Source organism: Diceros bicornis, chromosome 13, assembly GCF_020826845.1.
Source record: "Diceros bicornis minor isolate mBicDic1 chromosome 13, mDicBic1.mat.cur, whole genome shotgun sequence".
Lineage (NCBI taxonomy): Eukaryota > Metazoa > Chordata > Mammalia > Perissodactyla > Rhinocerotidae > Diceros > Diceros bicornis.
The window spans coordinates 54194112-54221375 of NC_080752.1; the positions used below are offsets into that span (position 1 = coordinate 54194112).

General features: G+C 52.7%; 1 protein-coding gene across 2 annotated transcripts in view; it reads right to left on the reverse strand.

Annotated features, from left to right (window-relative positions):
* Positions 1-910: 910 nt before the first annotated feature.
* Positions 911-27264, reverse strand: part of RIMS3 (regulating synaptic membrane exocytosis 3) — a 39352-nt gene continuing 12998 nt past the window's right edge. Inside the window, exons 2-8 of one of the 2 annotated variants that reach the window (XM_058553810.1) lie at positions 24494-24669; positions 19671-19918; positions 13999-14140; positions 11522-11634; positions 9114-9215; positions 8630-8769; positions 911-7058 (exon numbers count right to left, since the gene is read on the reverse strand). In XM_058553810.1, coding sequence (XP_058409793.1) covers positions 6846-7058; positions 8630-8769; positions 9114-9215; positions 11522-11634; positions 13999-14140; positions 19671-19887 — 927 coding nt within the window. In that variant the 5' untranslated portion in view covers positions 19888-19918; positions 24494-24669 and the 3' untranslated portion in view covers positions 911-6845. The remainder of the gene's footprint in view (positions 7059-8629; positions 8770-9113; positions 9216-11521; positions 11635-13998; positions 14141-19670; positions 19919-24493; positions 24670-27264) is intronic. The other variant, XM_058553811.1, reaches the window with a different exon arrangement.

Below are 27264 nucleotides of genomic sequence, written 5' to 3' on the forward strand. Positions count from 1 at the left end.
TTTTGTCCTTTTTTTTTTGAAAGATTTTTGCCGGCTAGAAGCTTAGAAGTCCTTAAATTCATGCGAGTGTGTGGGATGCCTCAGGGAGCAGAAGTGGAAAGGAAGTTAAAGAACTCAGGGCCGGGGGGGGGGGGGCCCGAGTTCATATATTGGCCTCATGAGCCTTCTCTCAAGAGATGGTGCCCACTGGAACCACAAGGCCAAGGGCCAGAGCCAAAGCAGTGGCAGTCACCCCAGAAGGCTCTCAGAATGCACAATGCCAGCCTTTCCCACAGCAAGCAAGGGCTACGACATTGCTACACTTCCTTTATCAATATTCTGCATCCCTAGACCCAGCCCTGGGGGGACAATGGCTTTGCCCAGAAGTGACTAAATGTTAACATACCTTTCTGTCCCTCCCTGAGGCAGGGAGGGGAAGCGGTGCTGCAGGGGTCAATGGCTGCTGTAATTCACAGCACTGGAAGTCAATATTTACTGCCAATATCAGGTGTGGCTGAAATAAGCAAGGTTGCTCCAGCCATACGCCTGAGCGGAGCTGCTGGACCCAAGAGCTCAGAAAGAAATGAACAGTGGGTCGAAAGCAGTGGCTTTAGCTCCATCTTACCTTCCCCTCTCTTTGGCTCTGGGCATCCTTTGTCTCATGTGTGGGGATAGAAGGCTTTGCGGCCTATAAGCAGGGACCCTGGGAGACAGAGCTGGGAAGCTGCCTGGACCAGTCAGATTCCATGGCCCAAGGAGATCGCTGTGGCAAGAGTTCCTGAACAGAAGGGAGAGGCCCAGGTCAGATCTTTCAGGGCTTTTTCTGAGATGTACTGCTCTCTTCTGCCTCTCAGCCAAGGCATCCTCCTCCTCCTGTTTTAGTCATCTGGAACCCTGTTTTCTCTCTCCTAGAATTAAGAACCGTCTACAGAAAGCGACACACGAGACCATTTTCAAACTGATTTTAATCATTTTTTGCTGCTCAAATACTGTACATGCAGAAGCCATGTGAAGAATTTTCTCGTCAAGGGAATTGGCAAGAACGTAGGAAACAGCCGGCAGTGCTTCTCAGCTGTTCACCTGCCACCCAGGAGCAACAATGTTTGGAAAGATGCTGCACATAGAAAATGTATAGAGCACAGATATAAAAGGCTAATTGCTTCTCATCTAAACAGTGTGCTTGTCAGTCCCTATCAGCTATCTCTTTCTTTGCAGGATGTATTTGGAAATTCTAAAAAAGGGGTTCCTGCCTCCTGTGAATTTACATTCTAAAGGAGTGGATAGGACAATCAGGCCAACTTTTCCTAAGGAAGCAGCCACTCTGCCTGCTGAGATGATGTCTGGTAAAAGACATTCTGGGGAGAGGAGTGGTTTTAAGAAGCAAAATGCTTTGAAGGGAAATAAGTTCCCTTCCTCCTCCCATCAGAGAGCATTTCCTTTAAAATTCTCAGATGTTCAACTCTCCCACTGATGTCAGTCTAGAAGCAGAAATGAGGACCGACCCAGCCTCATCTGCGGGTGAGGATACGCAGGATGCAGCTGAGGTTGTGACATCACATCAGCACCTTGAAAATTGTCCATTGTAGACAACCCTTAAGTATTTCTCATCATTACACAAGAAGAAAAGAGGGAGAACAAATCACAGAGGTGGAAGCAGTCTGTTAGGATTCCCAGAGTTCTTGTCAGAGGCAGCATCTGGGCGTGGACAAGGAGGATCTGCACCCAGCTTGGGCACCTGGGGCTGGATGAAACCAGCCTATGGAACCAGGTGCCAGGTGCACCAGGCTCACAACCCTCATCAGCTCCAGATCAGACTTTTAAAACCTGGAGAGAACCATGGAGCAACTAGCAAATGCTCTGATTTTGCAGATGAGGAAGCTGAGGCCCAGCAAAGTGAGTCGTCTTGCGCAGAGTCAGTTTCTGGCAAAACTGTATATAACAGCCTTTGATTCCCTGTAGCCAGCTGTCAGGCCACTGACCAACGGGGCAGGTGCTCTGTTGCCCGGGGAATTCCCAGGGCCCATTTCTGTTAGCCAAACTCCCTGGAACTCAGTCCCAGGGATGCTTCCTGGCACCAGCGTGAACTCCTTGGGAGGCCCAAGGCCCCCATCCTCCTGGCCAGGTTTCCAGCCAGAGCCCGGGACAGTTTTCCCAAAGCAGTTAACATTCATGCTTTGCAACGAGCACTCATCCCAAGCCAATCCAGGCCCCTGAGGGAATGCAAGTTTCTCTCACTAGCGTGGCTTCCCTCACAGGCACAGCCTTGCTGGGCCCACAAAAGCCGCAGCTCAGGGTTGGGGGGAGAGGGAGTTGCTTTGCTACATGGAAAAATTAAGCCCTTTGTCAGAGAACAAGGTCCCACCATCAGGCAGGCCAACACCTGAGCTGCGGTTGTGCAGCTCAGCCAGTAGAGTTGGTGCCCAAGGAGGCCAAGTTGCTCTCTTTGGCATCACTGACATTGCTCTGAGATGCTCAGGCACTCTTTCAAAATAACCCTTTCCCAGCCAGACCCGGCTGATCCAGCCCCCATCAGGCCTCACCTGATGGGATGGGGCTCCCCTGCCCTTCAATCATGATTGTTTGGTTTTGCCCCAATCTCTTCTGACCTGAGTGAAAAGCAGACTTGAGGGAGCAGGCAGGGGACCAGTCTACATTCCCATCTCCTCCCTGATCATTCAGGGAACGATCATCCAGTAGAGGAAGCAGCATTTTAAAGAACCTCTTTACGTGTCAGGATGTTGAAGAAGAAAATGCTGAGGAGAGGAAGAGACAGGGAGGAGTCGACGGGCAACAGGTCTCTTCTTTTCCATCTCCTCACAGCCACTGCAGATACTGCTGGACAACCTCCTGGCCCTGAATGATGTGCCATCTCCCTCCACCCGGGTGGAGGACCACTCGTCTATAACATCAAGCAAAGGCAGCAATGTCTTGCACAGAGTTTGCACAGTGCAGGAAGCAATCAGAGAAACAGAAGAGCAGCCTTACTGAAGCCCTGCTGCTTTCTGGGCCAAGGAAGATGGGGAATCAGAGGTATTAGGAGCTCTGGAGCCCCAGGGGAGGAGGAGCATCTCCTGGGCAGCAGGGCGTGGAGCAAGAACCCTGGTTGCATGTCAGGGCTCCTGGTAATGCAGTCTAACATTGTGCTACATTTCATTTCCAAAGAAGTACCCTTGGAGGGCTCTATTGTCTTTAAAAGGGGAGGGGGTATCTGCTCTCCTCAAGGCTGGCAGTAAAGAAGAGCTCAGGCATGCTTGCCCTGAGGAGTGTCATGCCCCTGGGAGAACTGGCTTGACCTCAGTGTTCTAACTGCCAATCCCAAGAGTGATGAGCTACATGGTGCCCTCTCTCTGGAGCTCCTAGGTTCTGCCTCAGCTCCATGAAATGCTGGCAATGCCTGGGACTTGCTGCATACCAAGAGCCTCCCACACGCTCCTTTCCTAGGAGAGCTGGGTGGTGGAAGAAATGGGATGCGGAGTAGTTTTGGAGAGGATTCTTCCCTGAAGGATCAAATCCCCCTTGTCAAACCAAGACTTGGCCCCATTTGCTGGAGGCTGATTCATACCAAAGACCCATCACAACTTCCCTGAGGGGAAGGAGTCTATGAAGGAGGTGAGACACATTGAACAGGACAGAAACGTGAAGACAGGTGCTCTGAATCATCCATCACGGTTCCTGCCCACAGCCCAGCATTGCCACAGGGCTACTCCCATCTCTGCCACATCTTCCACGAATCCTGCTTGAGCAGAGGAGGTTGGAATGACAAAAAGCCCCAGCCTGTAAAGAGCCCGAGGTTCCCTCTGGGGTAAGGGAGCATTTGGAGCCAGGATACTGTACCTGGCAGTGAGCTGGTCCCAGGTTAGGGAGAACTCGGCGGGGGATCATGTTCCTTCCCTTCCCACCATCCCCTCTTCAAAGGACAGAGGCCCCCCAACCCAGGGAAGGTCAGGAGTCACACACATGCTCCCTCCTCTCTTGGACAGGCCAGCTCCAGAGCAGCTTCTCAGACAAGCCTCTGTGTCCAGGATCCTGAGAAACAGGCCCTAAAACCAGCCATTCCCCCTCACACATACATGTCAGCCTCACTCAACTTCACCCCCTTGGGGGAAAATCCAGGTGGGGATGAGTAACTTATTTAGTGCAAAGGGTTAAAAAGAATAATTCCCCAAAGTCAACTGGGGGGGAATTACTTCCCATTAGAGAGGAGGAACAGTGGAGTGGCCCAACCCCTGGGCAGTTTTGGCAGCGGGTGACTGCAGGCAGGTTGGACAAGTTACCAACACGTCAGGCCCCACCACTGGCTAGAGCTTCCCTTGTGCTAACTAACCCACCCCCAGCGGCACGGGCACACAGCCTACAGCTCCCCCATGGCAGCCTCTCTGCTGGTGCTCGTTGCCTCCTCTCTCTGTCTCCCTGGGCCCCTGGAGGAATGAGGGTGATATCCCTCATTGATATTGCCCCACTCTCTGGGGGTGACTGCATAGTCTGGGTATCACCAGTCGGTGCTACATAGGCAAATGTCTATACTGTCCTGGGGATCAATCACTAAGAATCCCACCACTCCACAGGTGTAGAGCATTTTCACAGCATCCTGAGGGTGGCTGCTCTAGAGGAGAAGACATCATAGCCAGGACATAAAAATGCCCTTTTGCGAGTGAGTTTCCTCCCTCTCCTCACCCTAGGGTCAGTGTACAGAGCCCTTTGCCTCATTTTAGAAAGTGAGAAATGCATGCATTATAGTCCCAACAATGGGAGAGAATTTCTGCAGAACGACCGAGCCGCCTCCCCCTCTCCTGCACACACACGTTCCCGTCTGTGATAATACAAGAACGGAGGCTCCGGCAGAAGACAGGAGCTCATTGTGTTCATTTCCTTACTGCCTTTACCCACTGTTTGTCTGCAGGCAGGACCGGTGGGGTCCTGGCTCCGTCCCCTTGTTTCCTTGGGAGGGAGGTTACAGGCATCTGGCTTCAGCCTAACGTGATCCCTGCCAGAAAGGAGGCCCTTTGGGTGGAGATGGCTTTATCTCCAGAGAGCTTCCTCCTCCATCCCTCCCTCAGAACCCACCTCTATGCCCACCAGCTTTGGTTACAAATGGAGTCCCAGCACTCAGGCCCTGAGACCTCTCCACTGCTCCCCCAGCTAGCTCCCCCGCCTCAAGTACCATGCGTGGCTTACAGTCATTGCAGCACTACAGGAGGACGTCTGGGGAAGAGGTAGAGAGAGCCTGCCCCATACCCTGACCCCTCCTCTGCCTCTTTCTTCCCCACCAGACATGGACCCAAGGGCTGCTGTGTCTGTCTCCCAGGCAACCCCCCACCTTCCACCCTAGACCTGAGGAGGGAGAGGGACAGATGTAGGCATTCCTGAGCCAGACTTCAGGATTCCCAGCAGACATCTCACAAGGTCCAGTCCTGGCGTTGGTCTCCACCAACAGGGCCCAGCCTTGTCAAATCAGGTCAGGGTTTGAGTGGCTTTGGGAAGCTCCTACTAGACAAGGGTGGGAAGAAAGCAGAGGCAGGTGAGGTGCACAGAGCAGGCCAGGCCTGTCTCCAGAGGGCAGCGGCGGAGCGCAGGGAGGCAGGGAGGCTGAGAGCGGGGAGTATTGCTTGTACAGAGCTGGTGACTGTGGCAGTCTAGAACCCAAAGCCAGACTGTCTGTGGAGCCAGGAGGCTGGAGCCCAGGTAAGTCTGAGCTCCCAGACAGAAACCCTGGTCTGGACATGAGCAAAAAAAAAATAGAGGCCCAAATGATGGACTTCATGCAGCTAATCCCTAAAGGTTAGACGGGATTCTCAACAGCGGCTCAGAGCAAGTCAGCCCCCACTCTCCTAATTCCAGCAAACAGCGCTGCCCTCAGCACCTCCTCACAAGCCAGGCTCCACCAGGAGGAGCCCAGAGGGGGACAGGGCCACCCTCAGGGCCTGGGGAGGACACAGGTACCTCCAGGGATTATCTGCTTTGGCAGATAACATCCCCTCTGAGGCCGACCTCCTGGGTGTCAAGACCCTCCAGTCACACCTCCTGGGGTCCCCTGGGAGAGCTGCTTTGGCATGTCAGAGGTGAGGCAGCTTGGAGGGAGGCAGGAGGTGGAGAACAATGCTAAGGCAGGCAGGCACTTCCCTCTAAGGTACGCGGCCAGCAACCCTGGGAACTAAGACCTCCTCACATTTCGCTTGTAGGAAGGAGGCAGTCAGAGGGAGACAGCGACCCCCAAGCTCTCAGCTCCCGGGCATCTTTGCTCTCTGGGGCCCGGGGCAGGGCACGAGATGAGCATGCTACATGCTGCGGGTGCATCCAGTGGGAAGAGCGGCCAGAGTGCTGGGGTGGGGAGGAGGGGTGTCAGGGTTCCCAGAGGGCCCTCAGCGTGGCCAGCGACGGGGACGCTACATTCCTCAAAAAGAGCAGCAGTGCTGGAAGAGGCAAAGGTGGGACAAAGGACAAGACAGAGACTAACTAGGGACCACCAAGAGGAGGCAGAGGCAGGGACACACAGGCTCTGCCCCGGACATGGGACCAGGCAGGATGGACCAATGGCCACGTCCCCCACTTCCACCCCTGGACTCGGGGAGTTGTGTCCACACAACACTCCTTTGGGTTTCTTTTCAACAAGACACAGAAAGACATGGACTTCAGCCCATGTAGTCACCAAGACTGACAATACCCAGCCAAATAAACAGATATAACGTGGTCACACACAAACACACACACACTACAGTCTCCACTGCCAGCTGGGATGGGCCCAGTAGCCAACAGGCATGCAGCAGGGCAAAAGATCCAGAAAGACGTGAAGACTATGTACAGGGGAGGAGGTGGGGGGCCAGCAGGCACCCCTTCCCACACCACATCCCGGCCTCTTCCTGAGGTCCTTAGGAGCACGAGGGGCTGGTGGCACTCTCCAGGGAGGACTGGGACAGGCGCCTGGTGAGGGATCCAAGCGTAGAATCTGCCACTGAGGACGTGGGGAAGAGTTTGTACCAGCCAGCCACGGCAGCACTCAGGTCCAGCTCGTCCAGCATGATCTGGGCCATGCCCATGAAGCACTTGTGGTCCATGCGGCCGTAGTCCCCCCAGACAATCACCTGCCAGTGGGGAGGAAGAGAGAGGAGCTGAGCTATCTCCTCGATTCCAGGGCTCGGCAGTGGGCCCAGGTACCTACGAGTTTTGCCTGGACACAGATGGGACAGAGAGAGCCGGAACTCAGACTGACTTTGGACAACAACTTACTGAGCACATAAGATGTGCCAGGCTCCGTCCTACGGACTTTATAGACATTATCCCAATTGTTACAACCATCTAGGGAGAGGTACTGAGTGTTATTATTCCACAAAGAGGAAACTGCAGCTCAGAGAGGTTAATTAACTAACCCAAAGATACACAGTAATTCGTGGCAGAGCTGGGACTGGAACCTGGGTCTGACTTCCAGAGCCTCCCAGCATCCCAGATGACAGCCTTCCCCAGGAAGGAGCAGACTCAGAGTCCAGGACCTGGGTCACAGCTCCTACTCTGCCGCTGCTCAGTGCCGTGGGGCTTGGCAAGCCCCCTGCCCTCACTGGACCTCAGTGTTCCCATCTGTAAAACTGGGAGAGGGGAATAGATTAGCTCTGTGATTTTCAAACTGTGTTTTTATTGGCGAATCCTTTTTTCAAAATGGAATCCCAATCCATATAAAAACAGACACCCAAGATCGCCCCTCCCCCCAGAACCCTAGGGTCTGCAGTTCTTGCCATTTGCAACTCCAAGGGCCCTTGCCATGGAACCACCTCAGCCCAGGGGAACAGCCCTAAATGAGAAATCGCACTGCCCAGACACCCCCACACCCCCCACCGCTCCAGCCCCTCCTCTGCCACCTACGTGGCCTCAGGCAAGGCCAGCAGCCACCACCATCACTCCTGATACTCCATGAGTAGCTGTCTGTGTGCCAGGCACTATGTGAGGCCCTCAAATGCATCTCTCGTCTAATCTTCACAACATACCAGCACAGCTAGTAAGTGATCGAGCTGGAATGTGAACCCAGGACTGAACCCAGAGATGACCTCCACTGTGCTCTGTTCCCACTTAACCTCTTGTGCCTCAGGTGCTGCATCTATGAAACGGGCGTGAGGATCCCTCCCTCCCAGGACTGCTGTGAAGGGCGCTGTCACTTTCATGTAGTTGGGGTGAAAGTCACCCTGGCCTGGGCTCAGCTCGGCTCTGCAAGTCGCTAGCTGAAACCTCAGGCAAGTCATTCATCTTTCTCAGACTGCTTCCTCATTTGTAAAATGGTGCCAATTACATCTACTTCACAGGATCATCTCAAGGATGAAAGGAGATCACAATTGGAAAGCAGCTAACACAGAGCCTGGCGAGGACCCGATATGCAATAAACATTAGCCACCAGGTGGAAGGAGAAGGCGGCGGTCAAACTCTGCTTCTCCCTACCAGCTGTGCAACCTGGGGGGCAACTGAGTTATCCCTCTGAACCTTGGTTTCCTTCTGAATCGACTGGGGGCAATAACAAACACAGCACCGGGTTGTGAAAATAAATGGAGAATGCATATTAATGCACCTGGTACAGTGCCCAGCACAGGATAAATCATAAATGAAGAAAATCTTCAATGATAACTTGCAGTCTTTGAGAGTCTGCCCTGCCCCACAGGCCCGTAACACTCACCTGTAGCACCTTGCCCTGGGGCCCCTCGTCAAAGAGCAGAGCCTGCTGGTACAGGGGGTCACAGGTCTTCTTGGCCACCTTTGTCTTCTTCTTGGCCAAGCAGGCCCCGTTCTCGAGCAGGTAAACCTTGATATAGGTGGCTGAGGGATGGGAGAGAGCATGATGGGAGGGGTCCAGGAGAGACCACTATGGCCTGCCCCACCCTCTAACCTCCAGGTGATCCCGGAGGAGAGCAGGGTGAGCAGGATGAGCTGGCCAGTGGACAGCAGGTGGAAGAGACTGACTCAAACACTGACTCCTCCATGCCCCACCCCCCCGCCCAGCCCTGTTCACTGGCCTTCCAGGCAAGCCGCAACTCCAGCGCCGAGAATACTGATTTAGACCAATGGGGAGCTGAGGATTCACTAGACCCAGAGCTCAGCTGTATACCCCTCCCTAGAAGGATCCCCTCTCCAAAACCCCTCTCCCTGCTGCTCTGCCTCACCTGGGAGGGATTTAGAGCTAGGTTTGGGGGTCAAGCCCCGAGCCTCAATCACTTCCACCTCCAGCTGGCCGCTCCGGTCCATGATGGCAATGTGCACGTCCCCTGCAAGGGAGAAGAGGGAGAGTCCAGGCAGAGCCAAACCAAGGGGCAGGCCGGACAGCCGTGTGCAGAATGCCCATCTGCAGAGGATGCTACAACACGGGAATGGACATGAGATGGAGAAACTGCATGCCCCAGAACTGCTCTTCGGAGACCACTTTAAAGCGGCTGAGAAACGCTTTGATAAGTCCCTTGGGGTGGGTGGGGGCGTGACCCTCAAGGGGCATGCTTGGGTAACAGCAAACAGCTGCCCAACTCCCATGTAAGTCTGGTTAACTGACTGGGCATCTGTTTTACCGAGCAGAATAGGCAAGTTTGGGGACAGAGTTTCCTCTGTCAGGAAGAAAGAGGGGAGGCTGTGGGCTCAGCGGCTCCTCTTCACCTTCCCCTATAGAGCAGCCCTCAGCCACTCCCTTAAACGTACATCAAACAAATATTTAAAGAGTATCAGTTTGAAGAGATGCTGAGAGATGAGCCTGCCCAGAACATGAGGCCTGTCCTGGGAACAAGGACCTGCTCGCACACTTTCCAAAGGATGGAGGGAAAGCCGGCAGATTCCCTGGGAGCAGAGAACTGAGAACTCCTCACTGTGCTCCCATGGAATGGATTATCCAGCTGGGGCAAGTTCTGTGTATGGAGGCATTTCTAGACTTCTCGATTTCTGATTTCTAGAAGTCTTAGCTTTGTTCAACATGGGTTAGCAGAATTTGAAATCAGGTGTTAGACACTCGGGAAGAGCCTTCAAAGGGATGCAGAATCATAAGCCTGGTGGAGAAAAATTAAAATGTGCCAGACTTTGGGTTCAGTCACCCATTTTAGATTACCTGAGCCATCATGCAATTGTTTCTATTTGCAAACTTGAGAAGATGGGGATTTACTACTTTCAGGAGACATCCTAGAATTTATCCCCCACCCTCAAGCTATTCCTGACTTCCCCATGGGGAAGGGAGAGGGTGAGGCCTCAGGAATTAATCTGCTCCCCTGTCGCAGTGTAACATCCCTAACAAGAGGAGCAAACGTAAACCTGTCCTTCCCAGTTTGGGACACCAGGGGGCACCACATGCAAATGTGCTAGGCTATGATGGCGCATTAGTCTGGTGGAGGTGGCTGGCTCTTCTCACTGCCTCCAGCCCTTGGCTGGGCCTAGGGCTGGGAAAGGTAGACTCCCCAGTCCCTTCAGAGTCTGAAAGCAAGGGCTGGGAGTCAGCCAAATCCAATCCAAGAGCCAGATGAGAGCTGATGCTCACCCTCTGAGGTCCCCATGGACCCCTCTTCCAGGAGGAGCACATTCGTGGAAGACAGGGCAGTGCAATGGGAAGAGTACTGGCTGGAATGGAATCCCTGCATGGCCTGCAGCAGGGCACTGTCTGCGCTCAGCTCCACTGCCCGGCCTGCAGCAGGGCACTGTCTGTGCTCAGCTTCCTCATCTGCTATGAGGTCAAAGGTTGAGCACTGTCCAAATGAGGGCTGAGTGCAGACGTCTGGGTCAGACACTGCTCAGACCAGACTGATGGGTAAGCGGGCAGAGGCGAGGCAGCATCTCTGGGGAAGCTAGGCCTGGGGAGGAGCTGCTTGACACCAACACAGTCAATATCTGAGGCAGAGAGAGGGAGGGAGGGGTCCATCTGAGAGCTCATGAAATGAGCCAGAACTGCAGCTAAGAGGCCCAAGTATAGACTTCAGGAAGTACTTCCCAGCTGCAGGGAAGGGATGAGGAAATTACTAAAAGGCTTCTAGGTGCCAGGCACTGTTAGAAGTAACAAGTCAAATAACACACAGTTCCTAAAGGAGTCAAGGAGATGCTTCACGCAAAGCATCAAACAGGAACTCGATAATTGTTGCCAAATTGCAGAACTAAGGTGGGTGCTATTATTCTCATCTTACGGATGAGGAAACCAAGGCTCAAAGGAGGGAAGTGACTTGTCCAAAGTCACACAGTGAATCGGTGACAGAACAGACTCCACGAACGTAAATGCCGTGACAATTTTTGTTCACCGTTTTATGCGTGGCACTTAGCACTGCCAGGCACACAGCAGGCGGTGTGAGTGTGGGAGAGTGTGGAGAAGTGAGGGAGGGAATGTGCTGCAAAGCTGCCGCAGGGCACCCGGCCGGCAGAGAAGGGCTGGACCCCTTTCCTCTCTGATGAGGGAGGGACTGATGAGTGCTGTGCTGACTCCTTGCTGGCACAAAAGCCTGAGTGAGGGCTCCTTTCTGCTGCTTGCACTGCATCACGCAGGACCCCACTGAGCTCACCCTTTCTGCTGTGTGGCCACCCATCACCCACTCGCTCCGCCCTCAAGAAGACTCACCCATTGGTGGTGTTGCCAGCGTCTGTCGCCCCACAATCTGGGCAGGTCCCAGCCCATCCAGGAAATCACTGAACTGGCTTTCGGCCCCGAGGCGGGTGGTGGGGAAGATGAACCTGGAGAATGAGGCAGAGGCGCACGTGAGGGTATCTGGACATCAGGATGTGGTGGCTTTGCCCCTGGGACACTGGGCATGCCCCTCTGTGCCTCTGTGTACTACTTTGGCTGGGGACAAACAGGACTGTTCATCTCTGCACATTAAAGAGAAGTACTTTGATGTCAGTTGAGAAAAGAGACTAATAAACATAACATAGTAATGGTATTTAATCCTCAGGCACCAGAATTTCTAAGGTGACTCATAAAAGGCAGGGATTGCTGGGCACCTGTGTCCTCACCAGGGGATGTTAATGCCAAGAACCAGACACATAGGCCTGGAATTTCAATGCCTGGAGCAAGTTCCAGGAACTGAGGTTTAGTTGACCATAAGTTTGAAATGCAAGTCAATAACAGTGAGGTGGTGCCCAAAGCAACAACTGAGACCAAAATAACACAATGACAGGGTTGAGATTAATGACAATTGATGGTGGGTGGTGCACGACTATGGGGGTCCTGGAAATAGTAACAAGAAAAACTGACAACGATGGAAAGTTGGCCAGGTGCCAACAGCACACTAAACGTTCCATGTGCATTATGCCATTTAATCTCTACCACCCCTCTGTGTGGCAGGAGCTGTGATCCAGTTTTACAGATGAGAAAATAGAGGCTCCACAAGGTAACAGACTTGCCTCGCCTACAAAACGGAGATGATGCCCAACTCACGTAGGGTTATGGTGAGGACTAGGGCAGATGGCATGTGAAAAGTTCCAAACTGGAAGCAATAAATGGTACTTATTGTTGCTGTTGTTGTTATCATCCAGGGAAATGTGCTACTCATTCATGTCCTCAAGCCTAGATGTTCTGGGTGTGGCCAGCAGAGAAAGACAGATGAAGGAGGGCTGGCCATGTCTGCTCATGAGCTACCAGGGACCAAATAAAGTTCTAAGATCTCCTAGAACAGCTCAGGCTCCTGGCTAAACAGATCAAAGTTTGTCCCAGAATGAACCCCCTGTTGGACAGTTTGGCTTTGAGTCTCTGTTGGCTGGTGACAGGCAGGGAGGGGAAACAGGCTGCATATCTTGCAGGGAGGGCCTGTGTCTCTCCCTTACTCCCCAGGAAGGGGCTTTAAGGCTCACCCACTCTTATTGGCCACAGTCAGCAACAGCCTAATAGCACATTCTTAGGACAATGGGATCTAAGAAGGTTAAATAAAGAAACTTAGACTCTCAAGGCCACAGAATTTCAGGAGCTTGGTATAGGGAGTGTAGAGATTGTGAACAAAGGTTATAGAGTCAAATGGCCTTAATTCAAGTCCACCACTACTTAACAGCTGTGACCTTGGGTAAGGTACCTCACCCTCCTCCCATGCCTCAGTTTCTCCACTTGTAAAATGGAGATAATGGTAGTACCAACATCCCTCAGGGTTGCAATGAGCGTTAAATGAAATACTGTTTTTGGTCTGATAGTGGCTGGTAGATCCCAGAGCACCGATCTGACGTGCCCAATGATACCCTGCATATGGTAGGATGCAATAAATGCTAGTGGTACTCACATTCAGGGAATTAGGCTTAGTAGTGAGACACACGATCATAGAATCTCAAATAACAGAGCCACAAAATCCTGACATCCCTGGGCCTTGATGAAGCCGAATCAGAAAATCTTAGTCATATAACCACTTTCATAGATTTAGAAGAGATCCAAGGGACTATCTAACCCAGTGATTTTCAAATTTTTGACTGCAACCCACATGCAAATGTAATAAATACATTTAACATCACAGACCTATGCGCATCTATACATTAAAAAAACTGAAACAAAAGTTCACAAGGTAATTCATCCTTACTATAGGATACATTTAAATTTTCTATTTCTTCTTCTAATGCTGGTTTTGACTCACTAAACTGATTTTACTTCTTGCCTATTTGAGTCACCACCCACAGTTTGAAAAACACGGATCTAGTCCAACCTCCTTCCCTAAGCTCCAAGCAAGGCCACTGGTAAGACCTCTGTTCATCTGAGCCATATCAATGGTTTTAGATTTAAAAGGATTTTAGATCACTTTTTCCTTTGGAAACCCTCTCCTCTGGAGGGGGGTTTAGGTGTGTAGGTGCTGGGAGGCGGGAGACATGAAACACAGAGAAGGGATGAACGGCTCCTGGGCCACTGGGGTAATCGGATAGGAGGCAGCAGCCTGGAGCAATAGGAAGACTGGGGCCTAGGCACTGAACGCCCTGGAGAGGAGGATGGAGGGAAGCAGGGACACAGAGGAACCCAGATATCTAGGCTGGAAACCAACCCAGGAAATCTTTCTTCCCCGCCCCTGGCTCTCTGACTAGAGGATCGAGGAGGAGGGCAGGGAACATGGTGGGGTGGGCTGCACGCACGTGCCATCGGAGCTGTTGCTGTTGGTGCTCCCGTCAGTGGACTCGCGGCTGCCCTGGCGTGTGACCCGACTCCGCATCTCCACGGCGATGCCCGTCTCCGTGCTCCGCCGGATGTTGCTGCGCAGCTTCTTGGTGGCCCCTTCTGTGACCCCCCCCGAGGCACAGAGAGGAAAAAAGGTCAGACCATGGAAGTCGCTTCTCTGAGAGAGCTGCCAAAGTCACCCTCTTGGGAGGGGGCAGGACGGGCAGGGCTCTGACTGGAGGCAGGGGCATTGCTGAGATGACCTCTAGAGCCGGTCTGCAGCCCGACCCCTGCCCCTGCTCAGGGCAGTGACGCAGACAAAGCAGACTAGAGAGATGGCTGGAGGCAGAGTTGGGGGGGTGAGGCTGGGGGTGGGGAGTCCCAGCCCTGCAGCCCTCAGTCCTCACCCTCATGCCTGCCAGGCTCCCCTGACGGCCACCCTCCCACTCAATTTCGGCCCTTGCCCCAAAGGGTTAAGTGTTCCTGCCTCTCTCTTCTGGAAAATTTGCCTTCTCTGGGATTCCCAGATTTGCTTTCCCTCCTCCAGGTACCCTCGTGAGCCCTATCCCACTCAGACTTCACAACCTACCTCTCTGATACCTTCACAGGCCCTATAGAAAACCCCATGTGAAGCCTGGCATCTCTCAAACTAACACTCATTCTCAAGGTGGGTCTGAACGTGGAGAGGTGGTTAGGGAAGCAGGACTGAGAGAGGAACTGCTAGGTTAACCTGAACTGACTTTGGCTTTGAGAGAGAGGTCTGCAGAAGAACCCCAGAAGCTATGTGGTGAGAGCCCAGCCGTGTCTCTGCACCTCCTGTTCAGAGGGCCCTCTACCCCAACCCCAGCCCCCCTCCTCAGCCTTGCAGAGAACATGGGGCACTTTGCCTCTCCTAGCAGCGCACCATCCTGCCTGGGTTTCCATGGCAACCTCCTCAGCATTGCAGTGTGGTCCCTCTAGACACCCTCTCCTCCTGGGCGGGGCAGGGAGGCGGCAGAAGACGGGTTGAGGGTTTGCAGGGACTTCCCCTGCTGAAGCTTGGCTGCCTGGGGAGCTTGATGGAGAGGGAAGTGGCGCTCAGATGGGGACTGTACCAAAGGAGCCATTTGCTGTCACCAGTTAGGGGCCCAGGCAAATTAAGAGTGGAGTTGCCTGTAGAGATGGGGAGACACTGGGGGTGGGGCACGCAGCACAGCCCCAGAAAGCAGTGGGGAGGGAGAAGCTGGTTACCCTGGCAACCCCTTCTCTCACCTACATCCAATGGTGGATCAGAGAGGGGATGTTCAAGACCCCAGCCTGGGAAAAAGGGGACTTTATTCCTCCTGCTTTGTCCTACTTATCTTTCAGGAAGTCCCGCTGGGGGAGGGAAGGCTGAGAGGACTAGCATCACTAGGGGACAGGATGGGGGGCTGGGAGTGGGCGAGTGGTGAGGAGAATGTCTTCTCTGAAACCATCCCAGCTTCTGGGATATTAGAATAGCTAGCTATCCAGGAAGAATGAGACCATCAATCTGTCTATCTGTCTCTCTCTCTCATACACACATAGTCACATTAGCTCATATTTCTTTCACACAGATAGGCATAAGCAGACACACACAAGTGCCAACAATCACATATATGAATACACTGATTTCACATACAAGGTCACGTGTATGTGCATACAACAGTCAGACAGTCACAAATGGTCCTATCAGGTCTTAGTCATACGTACACATGACATACTCTGCCACATACATGTGACCTTCACACCATAACACTTGGAGTTGAACCTGTCCACTCACACACATCGGTGCAAACCCACAAATGATTTGTGGCCCACCACACATAGAGGCCTGAGCAATTAATGGTGGGTGTGGGGAGACTCGCCCTGTCCCTGGCTCCTAACTGCCACATCCTCTCTAACCCAGTTAGAAGACAGATGGGTCTGTGGGGACTGCACTTTACCCTCCCTCCCCTCAAATCTCCCCCTACAATACACTCCTGGAGCTGAGGCCAGATTCTCACCACTTCATGGCCCCAATCCCCTCTCTTCTAGAGCTTTGGAAAGATTTGACCCATTTGAGAGAAAATTTACCTTCTTTGACCTGCCCAACCCACTGTGAGCCACTGGGTAAGGGAGTCACAGAATCCTGAAATGTTAGAGAGACCTCAGCTAGCCCCTCACCTCTGCCATTTCACGGATGGGGAGCCTGAGGTCCGGGCGCTCATAGAGCTGAGGGTAGACCCCACGCCCACTGCCTCCTAGTCTACTGAGATGCTACTTTTCACTCTCTGCCACCAACTCCACACTGGTTTGAGATGTGACTCAGCAGAGATTAAATTCCATGTCTTCTGGATGGGGAGAGACATCTTGCACCTCAGAGAAAATTCCTCTGCTGGCTTCATACCTGTCCAGTCTCTAAACCCTGTTGATTTGGGCAGTAACTTTATGTAGCTCCTCTCTCTAGAGGACTGGGCCAAGTTGCTTGCAATAATTCTGTGCAGACTGAAAGACTCCAAGAACCATCCCATCTGTCCCACCACATATGAGAGAGGGAGTCACAGCCTCCAGCAGTACTCCCCATGGCATCTCCTGAAGAATCCTGAGCTCTCTCCCCATCCTGACCTCAAGCCAAGGTGGGAAGAGCTACTGTCCTTGGTACTGAAAAGAGGAGCTCCATTTGGGCAGGGGCCAGGACAGCCCAGGATGGCCCTGTGTGGACCCAGTCTAAGGCCAGGCCAGAACCCACCTGTGTCCTAGGACCCTAAATCTCTGACACCACCCTCCTAACTGCTCCCACAACTTAAAGAATGTTAGATCGAGATGGAAGCTGAGAGAAAGTCTTTTCAGCTCCATTTCACAGAAGACGAAACTGAGGCCCAGTGGGAAAGAGACTTTCCCAAGGTCCCACGAGGAGTTACAGAGCCAGGACTGGTTCTCTAAAGTTTCAGGGAGAGTTTTTGGAAGGCCACGCTAGGACAACATGATGAATAAACTGGAAGGGGCAGACAGGAGGCAAAGGAACTAGAGAGGAGGCTGGGGCAATAGTCCAGGTTAGATATCATGGGGCCTGAACTAGGGTAGAGGCTTTGAAACAAAGAGGAGGGGATGGGTGGGGCTTAAGCCAATGCAGGGTACCAATAAACTGGGAGGAAGGAGGCCCCTGGGAAGGGCAGACCCAGAGCCCAGAAGACTGAGTCTGGGAAAGGAGTTCCTCCCCACTTCACACAGCCCAGCACTGCAGGGAACTGAGCCATCCCACCCGGGGGGAGCAGGGGCACCCTGCTAGGATCTTTTCCCAGAACGGAGTTTTCAGGGCCAATGCCCATGGTGAGTCAGCCCCATACATCCCTCTGGGGCCAGACCCTCCCTCTCAGGATGAGGCTCCACCCTGGGACACTGGCAACCTCAAGGCCTGGGAGAAAAAATTGGGGACAAGGAATTATAGATGGGAGAAGAGTATGCTACAAGCCAAGGGCAGAGCTGTGGAGGCCAGAGAACTCACTTCTTTTTCGGCCCTACCATATGACCATGGGTAATAACAACACCGATAATTTACCAAGTATCTGCTATGTGCCAGGCATGAGGCTGGGTGCCTTTGCATATCCTATCTCATTTAATCCCCTGGACAACTCTGTAAGGCAGGTATTATTGTCCTTACTCTGCAAACAAGGAAGCAGGCTCAGAGAGGTAAAGTAAGTTGCCTGAGTCACCCAGCTAGTAAATGACAGGGTGTGGCTCTGAAGGCCAACTTGAAGTTCTACTCCCAGGAAAGTGCCTTCTCCTCTCCAGACTTGGATGCCTCATCGATAAGAAGAGTACACTGGACTAGACGATCTCAAGGGGCCCTTCCTGCTCTGACGTTCAGAGGTTGGATGATTCACAGAAACCTTCAGTTGGAAGGGTATCGAGGCAGTTCCCCTGGCTCAGGCCCCAGGCCATCAGCCGTGCCCTTGCATACCACAGAGAAAAGTGATCCAGAAGCCCCATCATCATTCATTTCCCCTTGAGGCTGGAGGTCTTCTGGCGTCTGCTCCAATCCCTGCCTGCTGGCTGTGAAGTCTAGGTAGGTGGACAGGCCCAGGAAGATCATTGGAATGTCTCCCAGTGACTCAGGCCCCTGCCCTGGCCTTGGAAGACTGTCCCTCCAAATCACTTTGGGCATGCAGAAGACTTTGGGTCTGAAGCTGAATCAGCCAGAGATCAGCAGGGCTTGGATTCCTGAAGCCAGATTCCTGGGGGCCCAACACCTGCTTGACCTCCTAATCTTAATCTCCCGTCCTTAATCCTACCCTGTGGTCCTCTCCCAGCCCAACTCCTGGACCCCCAGATCCCCATCTCCCTGACTCCCTAGTGCCAGCCTACACTGCATATTCACAGAGGCCATGCCCACCCTGGGGCACTGATAACCTCAAGCCCCTTCCCCATCTAGCATTTCCCTGAGCCAGAAACCACATCGCAGCTTGGTTGCTGGAAAAGACCATCTCACATGCTCCTGTGGAGGGCTTTGTAAAAATCTATTTTAAGGCCTGGAAAAGTCCTCCACCCCCAGCCCCAACTGGGAGTCTTGATGAGCATTCTCCCTGGATCCTCTGGCACCCCCACCCCCTCACCACCCCCATCCAGCTGCCTATTTGAAGGTTTCTTGGGGAAGTTGTTACTCTGAGCAAAATAAGCAGGAAGAGATTTAAAACAAAACCAGCTGGTGTCTGGGCTGATGCCACAAAGGAAGGAGGTCTTGCTGGCTCCTCTGTGATGTGGGGTCCAGGTGCGACTGTGTGTGACAAAGTGGGTCACCCACCAGAATGAGCACGACTGGGATTCCATAACTAGGTGTCTGAGAAAGTATAATGTATTTATGAGGATGTAGCTGTTAAGGTGTGTGTGAATATGGCTTCGTGAGGTCCATGCCTACACATATGTGACGAGTTTCTGTGACCATGGTGTGTGCACATGTGTAACTGTGCTTCTGTGATCTGGGTCTGTGCATCTGCACTCAGGACTGTGGATGTGTGATATTTGCATGACTGGTTTTATCTGTGACCATACGCAGTAGGAATGACTGTATTGTGCTTCCCTGGTGATAGGGGCGGCTGACCTGAGCACCCTATTTATGCGACTGTGCAAGACGTGCATCTTTGCGTGTGTACGTCTCTCTTGTGACTTTGTAACATATATCTGTGACTACCTAACTACATTTGTATGGCTCTTTGTACTTAAGAAACTCAGAGATTACAGGTGAGACAATCTTGTGGATGTGTGTCTGTGAAGTTGTGGTGTCATCTAGCACAGTGCCAGGAACATGGTGGCAGTTTAATAAATAATCGCTGATTAATATGTAAGCCTGTGCATGGAGGCAGCAGAGTGTAAAGGTTAGGAGCATGACCTTGGAAGCCCAACTGCTAGGGTTTGAATTCAGGCTCCACCACCTACTAGCTATGTAATTTGGAGCATCTTACTTCCCTTCTCTGTGTTCGCCACCTGTGTCATAGAGTTATATGAGGATTCAATGAGTCAGGACACATACTGGACCCAGAAAAGCACATGTATATGGTAAGCACTACATTAGTGTTTGTGGGTGTGGGAGTGTGCACGCATGAGGACAGTCCGTGGGTGCCCAGTCATTGCAAGGTGCTCCACCCCAGACCCTGGGGGTCCCATGCCCCCTCACCAGGCTGGGGGAGCTGCAGCGTGCTCTTGCTCCACTGGGTCAGGCCCACGATGGCCACCATCTTGGCCCCAAGGCTGCTGCGCCGCTTCTTGGCTGTGGTGGTCCCGGTCCCACCCCCAGCCTGCTGGGATCCGCAGATTTCGCCACTGATGCTGGAGCTCCGAACCACGTTCCTGGAGGCTGCGGCCGAGGCCGGACCCGGCTCCCCGTTAAACATGGTCCACGGGGCAGCAGGGCCTCAGGCAACCCTGTGGGGGAAGGGGAGAGACAAAAGGGTCCCATATCAGACCCCGGGCTACTCTACCGCAACCCTACCACTTCCTAGCTGTGTGACCTTGGGCAAGTCACTTGGCCTCTCTGAGGTTGTAAGGATTAAACGAACAAATAAATATAAAGAGCATGCACAGAGTCTGGCTCAATAAATGGAACTATTCTCATTAGCACATGGCTACCCTGGCAAGTGACCTGGTTTGGCAGTAAAACCTAGCTATGTGACCTTGTGACGGCACATCTTGGGGTTTCAGGGAACACCTCAGCAAAATGAGGAGTAAAAGCACTTACCCCATAGGACTGTTGTAAGGATTGAATTAGTGCATGTGAAAGTGCCTGGAACAGGGGCAGGCACAGAGTAAACATTCAGTAACTGTTAGCGATTGTTATTTTCACAGCCAATAATAAGAACAGGGAGAACAAAGCTGGCTCCAGCTGGTGTGGACCACGGCAGGGGGTCCTCCTGCTTGAAAGGGATGGTACAGAAAAGGATAAAGAAGCAGGCAAAAGTCACCTTTAAGTGCACTACGGAGAGGCAGCCACTATAAGCATTTTAACCCATTTCCTCCCAGTCTCTTTTCTACGCATTTTTAAAAATAACTGAACTCATACTACAAATACAATTTTATATCCTGGTATTTTTCATTTTACAAGCATTTCTCAATGTCATTAACACTTTGTATAAATGTTTTAATGCCACTGTAATATTCCACTGTATGGAGGTAGCATCATTGACTTCAATATTTCAGTACAGCCACCTCTTAGATCAAGCCCAACTTTCTCCTTCCCCCCTCCTCCCTCTCTCTCTCCTTTCTTTCAAACAACACTGCAATAAACATCTTTCTACACTGATTTTATCTGCTTATTTCCTTAGGATTGATTCCCAGAAATGGAGTGTCTGGCTTAGGGAATGTGGACACTGCTGACAGCTTCCCCAACATCCACTCTCCCTTCCTGTTTCCTGACAGAGTGCTGGTTTTGTCCAGGTCCCACCTCATCCGTGGTTTTAGAGGCAGACCCTGATTAGTTTAAGCCAGTAAGTGGCATTCGCCTTGGTAACTCTTACTGGTCCAAGGGTGGGCATATGACTCAGTTGGCCCAATCCGACTTAAGGGGGAGATTTAGATTCCGTGCTTACAAGAGAGGTGGGAGTCTCTCTCCCTCTGTCTCTCTCCCTCCTCTTCTTCCCTCAAAACCTCTCCCTCTAGTGAGGGTCCAGCTCTAAAAGGAAACCAGTGTTGCTGAGAGCAGCACAGCGGAGACAGAAAGGACCTGGGGCCACGCTGAGCCTAGCTTCTCTGCTCTTCCAGTTACGGGAGAGAACGTATTTTCCAGCACTCACGCCAGTTTGGATCAGGGGTCTCTGTTACATGCAGAAGCATCCTACCTGATACTGAAGGCATCAACTTTTTTTTTGATTCTTGGAATATATTGCCAAATTCCTTTCCAGAGTATATAAATTTTCTCTCCCCATTAGCTACTTTCAACAAATATTTAAGCCCCTGAAATTCCCAGGCCTACGCTGAGTGCCAAGAATACAGCAGTGATCTAGGCCCACTGGGTCCTACCCTCCCACAGCCTCCAGTCCAGGAGGAGAGACAGACAGTAAATAACTAATTATGCAAATAAATATTTAATGACGGTTCCGATGAGGGCTAGGGAAGAGGACAGAGGGCGCCGGGGAGCCACTCTGGGGGAGGGGCAGCAGGCGTCTAGGGTTCTGTTTTGCACAGAAGTGGGATCTCCTCTGTCGGCCTCTACAACTTGGCTGAAAGTCCGATGCTGCGTTGGTCTCCTCTGCTCAGGCAGAGTACAGGGAAGATGGCCACTCCGGCAGGCTCTGCACCCAGCCCTTCCCAGCTCTGTCCCAGCCCACAGTGCTTTTCTGAGGGCAGGTCCCCATTCCAGGGCTCAGGGCACTTTGCTTGACCCTCTGCCCTCAGGCCTGTGACCCTGAGGGAATCTGGCTTTTCAAAAGGACGTAGAAAGGGGAGGGAAAATGGGGGTGGGGAAGGGAAGGCACCCCTCCAGCTGACCAGGAAGACAGTCCCCAGACAGCTGAGAATGGCCGCCTGGTGTCTTGGCTAGCACGGCTGCTGCCGGCTGGTAAATTAGGACTGACCATGGGGATGAGTCAAAGCCATGTTCTGCTTTCTTTATGGTTGTCTGAACTGTTCTTGCTTGCCCTGTGGCGTGTGCAGAGCCCCAGATTGTATTTCTCCTGCACCCCCTATCAACCTGGCAGCTAATGTAAAGTCCCGCTGGACTTGGGCCTGTGATGACCTCTTCTCTGCAGTTTCCAATTCCAGTGCCAGTTCATGTGTTTTTTGGGCCTCTGTATGGTCTTTTGGTGGATGGTGGGCCAGGGCTCATCTGATACTTTGAATCTGCTACAGTATAAGCCTAATTTACTCTTTAAAGTATTTCTGGTAGGCATGTAGTAATCTCTATGTCGCAGATGAGAAAGTTGAGTCTCAGAAAAGTTAAGACCTTGCCCGTCCTCCTCAGCTAATAAGTGGCAGTGCCTGGACACGAACCCAGGTCTCCTATTTCCACAAAGAGATAGACACACTCAGCAGCCCCTGCCCCTTCAACCCAGAGCTCACCCAAAGATGTGGGCCCATCCCTCCCACTCAGGCTTTGCCCTGGGTCTCTGGGCTCTTTGAAAAAACTGCCAGGAAATTATCTATGAGAAGAAAAACCCCTCTGGCCCAGGTGCCCACAGCTGGCACAAGGATCTAAGGGGCGGCAGAAACCCCACCCAGACCACGGCTGGAAAAGCGAGCGCTTCCCGGTGCAGCCTACAGGAAGCTGTAGAGCACCACTCCCAGGGGGTGAGAATGAAGGGAAGAGGGTAAGGGACAAAATTCCTGACCCTGCCAACCCAGGGGCTCATGTTTCCTCATGAATAATGAATGACACTGACAAGCGGATGGCTTGACATCCAGGGCTCTGCACCATCCAGAGCCACTTTCTCATCTTTAACCACCCAGAGGTCACCTAGGGGGCCTGGCGAGCTGACGAATGCCTGGGAGGGCCCAGCCCGGCAGGACGTCCCCAAGAGGATGGGAGGAGCCAGACGCAAAGCCCTGGACCCAAGGTCTTAGGGCCTGACCCCTTGGTGCAGGAGTCTGGGTAGGGCAGCCTGGGACAGTTAAGAATCAGGAGGTGAAATCTGAATGTATACAGATTCCTTGTGTCACCGTCTCTGGGCCTCGGTTTCCTCCTCCGTGTGTAAAATGAAGGGGTCGGATTAGATGGTCTCTAAACGTCCTTTGACTGGGAGAGCAGAGTCTGTGAACACGCACTGCAGTGGCAGGCTCAGAACTGGGGGTCCAGCTGCTTCTCTGGCAGCCAGTCTAGCTCAACAAGGGCAAGACAGAGACAGACAGAGCCGGCCACCTGGCTCCTTTGAGGATGGAAGTCCTACTGCACAGCAAGCCCCGAGCTATCAGACCACAGGGATGGGAAAGGAGCAGCAGGCAGAGATGGGGCCAGAGCGGTGAGGGACCGGCAGGACACAGAACACAGCACCTCATATTCTGGTGGTTCTAAAAGATGGCTAAATGAACTACATCTTTTCCACAAAAGTCACTTCAACAATTCCCTGCCTCTGAGCAGGACTGTCCCTTTCCCAGCCCAGTTCATGGCACCCCAAGGAAGGGAACCCTCCCAGAACCTCGCTGGGTCATGGGGCCCTCACTGTGAAGTTCTCCCTGCTGACTCCCATCTGCTGCTCCAGCAGCATTTACTACTACGGCTCGGATTTACCCTCCAGGGAGGAGGGCTACTGCCCCCCTCCTGTCAAAGCTCCCCAAAGGATAAGCCCAGTGTTTTCTTCCCGGCCCTTGATGATTGGTCTCTACCCTGGGGTCTCAGTACACTAAGAGCTCCCCAAACCCTCTCCTCAATCCTGATGACAGCAGGTCTCAGGGCTCTGCCAGGCCACCCTGGGCCCCTCGGTCCATTTGACCATGTGTCTAACGAGACAATGAGCCTTTTTTGAGAGTCAGTGAGGCCATCCAAAAGCCCAAGATGAACCTAGCTACCCACCCTTTCCAAAGGAAAGACTGAGGAATCTGTCACCGGGTGATGGACTATTAGGTTGGAAGGGATGGCAAATAACTGAGGCTCTTACCACCTCTCCCCATCCTCCACCCACAGCAGACATCACTAATCCATCCCTTTCCCGTCAAGGCAGATTTAACTTCAGAATGCCTCTCCACACTGTGCTCCAGCACCAACTGATGAGAGCCAGCTCATGAGTTAAAAGTGATCTGCCATCCTTGTTCCAGCCTGAGCCTTTCATTTTGCAGACGGAAATCAGGGCCCAAATGGGACACCCAGGGTTCTATGTGACACAGGGTGTCACAACTGTATGACACCCAGGGTTCTATGTGACACAGGGTGTCACAACTGTATGACACCCAGGGTCACACAGAAAGTTGGTGACAAAACCAGAGCTCCAACCCAAGTCTCCTAACTCCCAGGTCCCACATCACCTGCCAGGTGCTTCCTCCCCACCTCTCACCTTGAAGAAAACTCCAACTCACCAAACTGATGAATCCCAGCGTGGTGTTCTGCATCACAGGGGGCTGTGCCCCTGCCAACAGCACACCCCTAGGGCATTTACACAGGCTTCAATTAACTTCTGCTGAGACACCAGTTTTCAAGAAAGAAGGTGAAGGCAATCAGGGTAGCTCCCAGGAGAAGGTGATGTGATAAGAGTCTGGAAGGAAAGAGGGGAGCTTAGAGGAAGGGCTAGCAAAGACATCTGTCCTCAAAGTCTTCCAGCAGCTTGTGGAGTGAAAAGACCGACTTTGGAGATAACTGTGTGACTTGAGTAAATCTCTTAAACTGTCTGATTCTCTGCTTCCTCGTTTGTAAAATTGTCCAAACTCCTGGGTCCCTTAAACTGCCTTTAGGCTCTTTAATGTCAAACTGCTGGTGTTGAAGCCTCACTCACAACTTTAAGACTTTTAACACATAGGGACTCATCCAGGTCCAATTGCTAAGGAGCTCTAGACCCCATTCTTCCTTCCTTGGTCCTCCCCCTGACCAACGGGGTCTGTGTCCCTCTGCAGACACTGTGACATGTCCAGCAGTGAAGGGGGGTGGGGGGGCACTCCTGGCTCCACCCTCAGTCACGTGACCCTGAGCAAGTCACTCAGCTTCTCTGAACCTCCATCTCCTCTTCTATAACATGAGTCTACTCGCCACCTGGACCCAGCCCGACTTTGCAGGCTGGACTAGGGGTCAGCTGAGATAATGAGGATCAGGAAAGCACAGTGATTAAAAGCACAGGCTTTGGAGGCAGGCAGACTTAGCTCAAAACCTAGATCTGCCGGATGACGCAGGGCAATTTCCTTAACAAACTCCCTGAGCCTATCACTCCTCATCTCTAGAGCGGGGTTAATAATGCCTGCCTCAAGCATCTTAGAAGAAATATTACAAAATAAGGATTGGTACATGCTAAATGCTCATTTGGGCAATGACATTACTAGCACTCATAACGGTGCCTTTGTCAAAGGTAAAGGACTGCACAGGTGTTTGTCCTCTTGATCTGGATTGCACACCAGGTGCAACCACTTCATGGGAGCCCCAGAGACTAAGAGGATCACCTCCCACTCCAGCTCTAGATGCTTCCACCCAGAGCCCAGGATAAGTGTGGGATCTGAGTCCCTGCACCTCTCAGTTGAGATAGGAGCTGGCACGCGAGGCTGTGTTCTTCCCTGCCAGCATCTCAGCTCCTGGCCCCTCCCTGGATGCAGGGTCTGGCACTTGAGACCCCTGCCCTGACCCTGCTCCAGCACCAGGGCTGCCTACCACATGGCCTGTGCCAATCTTCACCCATGTCAGAGGCCAGTACTTGCATCCACATGAGGGGAGAGGAGTTCCCTCATTTCTAGCCTTTCCTTTTCCCCCTCAGGGAGAGACGGGTGGGTGACAGGGCTGGTACGTGGTGGGGGAAGTAGGCTGGCCCAAGTGGGGAGCACTATGCCAGCTCCTCTCCTGGTTGTGTGACCTTTATCTCCCCCAAACCAGGCTCACACACACACTACACACACACAGGAAGAGACACAGGGCACAGAATTTCAAATGTGTGATTACACACCATACAGTCCCACACAGATGATACACACTTAAAGACACAATCACATGTGTACACAGATATACTCACCCCCCTCCCAAGATACTCATCCACACAAAGGCACACAGAAGCAGCCACACTGACAGCCACAGGTGTTCACAGACTCACATGTGTGTACACACCCCACACACTCACACACACACCCTCCCCTTGGCCCCTGCCCAGCCCAGAGAGGCAGGAAGCCCCATCCCTTCGGTGGGCAGGGAAGTGGCAGTGTCTTACCGGGATCTGTGGGTTCCCTTGGATGCGGCACACACACCAGCTCTGAGCAGGCACTTGTGTGAGCTTGAACACACACACTCATATACACTCCAGCCCCCCATCTCACCCTCCTGGCCCCTATCTCTGCAGGCCGGACAAAGGAGCTCATCAGTGAGGTCTGTGGTGAGGAGATGAGAAGGCTGGCAGGGAGCAGCTGCTGTCACCATGGCTACCAAGCTGACCCACTTCTCCTCCACCCAGTCTGGCCTGCCCAGCCCAGACAAGAGGGGACAGGAAGCTCTGGGCAGGGGGGTGCTCTCCTATCACACATAGTAAAGGGGTGGCCCTCTGAGGTTGTGGTAACGGACAGGTTGAGCACCAGAGAGGGTGGGTCTTGCACAGGAAAGCAATATCCAGACATCTCTTGGGGAGAACAGGGTGCTGAGGATATGGCCTCTGCAAGACCTAGCCTTTGGTCTCCCCCAGCATTGGGGCCTGTCGCCTCAGGGACCCACATGGGTCACGCACTTGCCCTGGACACACTCTCAGACCAAGTCCTCAAGGCAGGGCAGGGAGTGGGGTAGCCAGAACCAAGCCTGTGTCCCCCACACTCCAAAGACTCAGTATACCCAAGGGTCGAGGCAGACCAGAGCTGGGTGTGCCCTGTGTCCTGTTCAGAACAAGCTCCTGAGGGCAAGGCTTGTCCTCTCTTGGACAAAGGGCTGCTGGGGGCATGGACGTGTCTTCTTTCCTTGATCAGGGCTCCTATGTGTCTTCTCTCAGCCATGGGGCTCCTGAGGGCATGGCCATACATTTTCCCTCAGAACTGGGGACAACAGAGCCTTCAGACAGCTCAGTCTTGTGAGCAGACAGTTCACAAAGCAGAACGAATCACTCCTGCGTGACAGCCTCCCATAGCTCCCCATTTCCTTCAGGAGAAAGTCAAACTCCTCACCAAGGCCCACAAGCCAG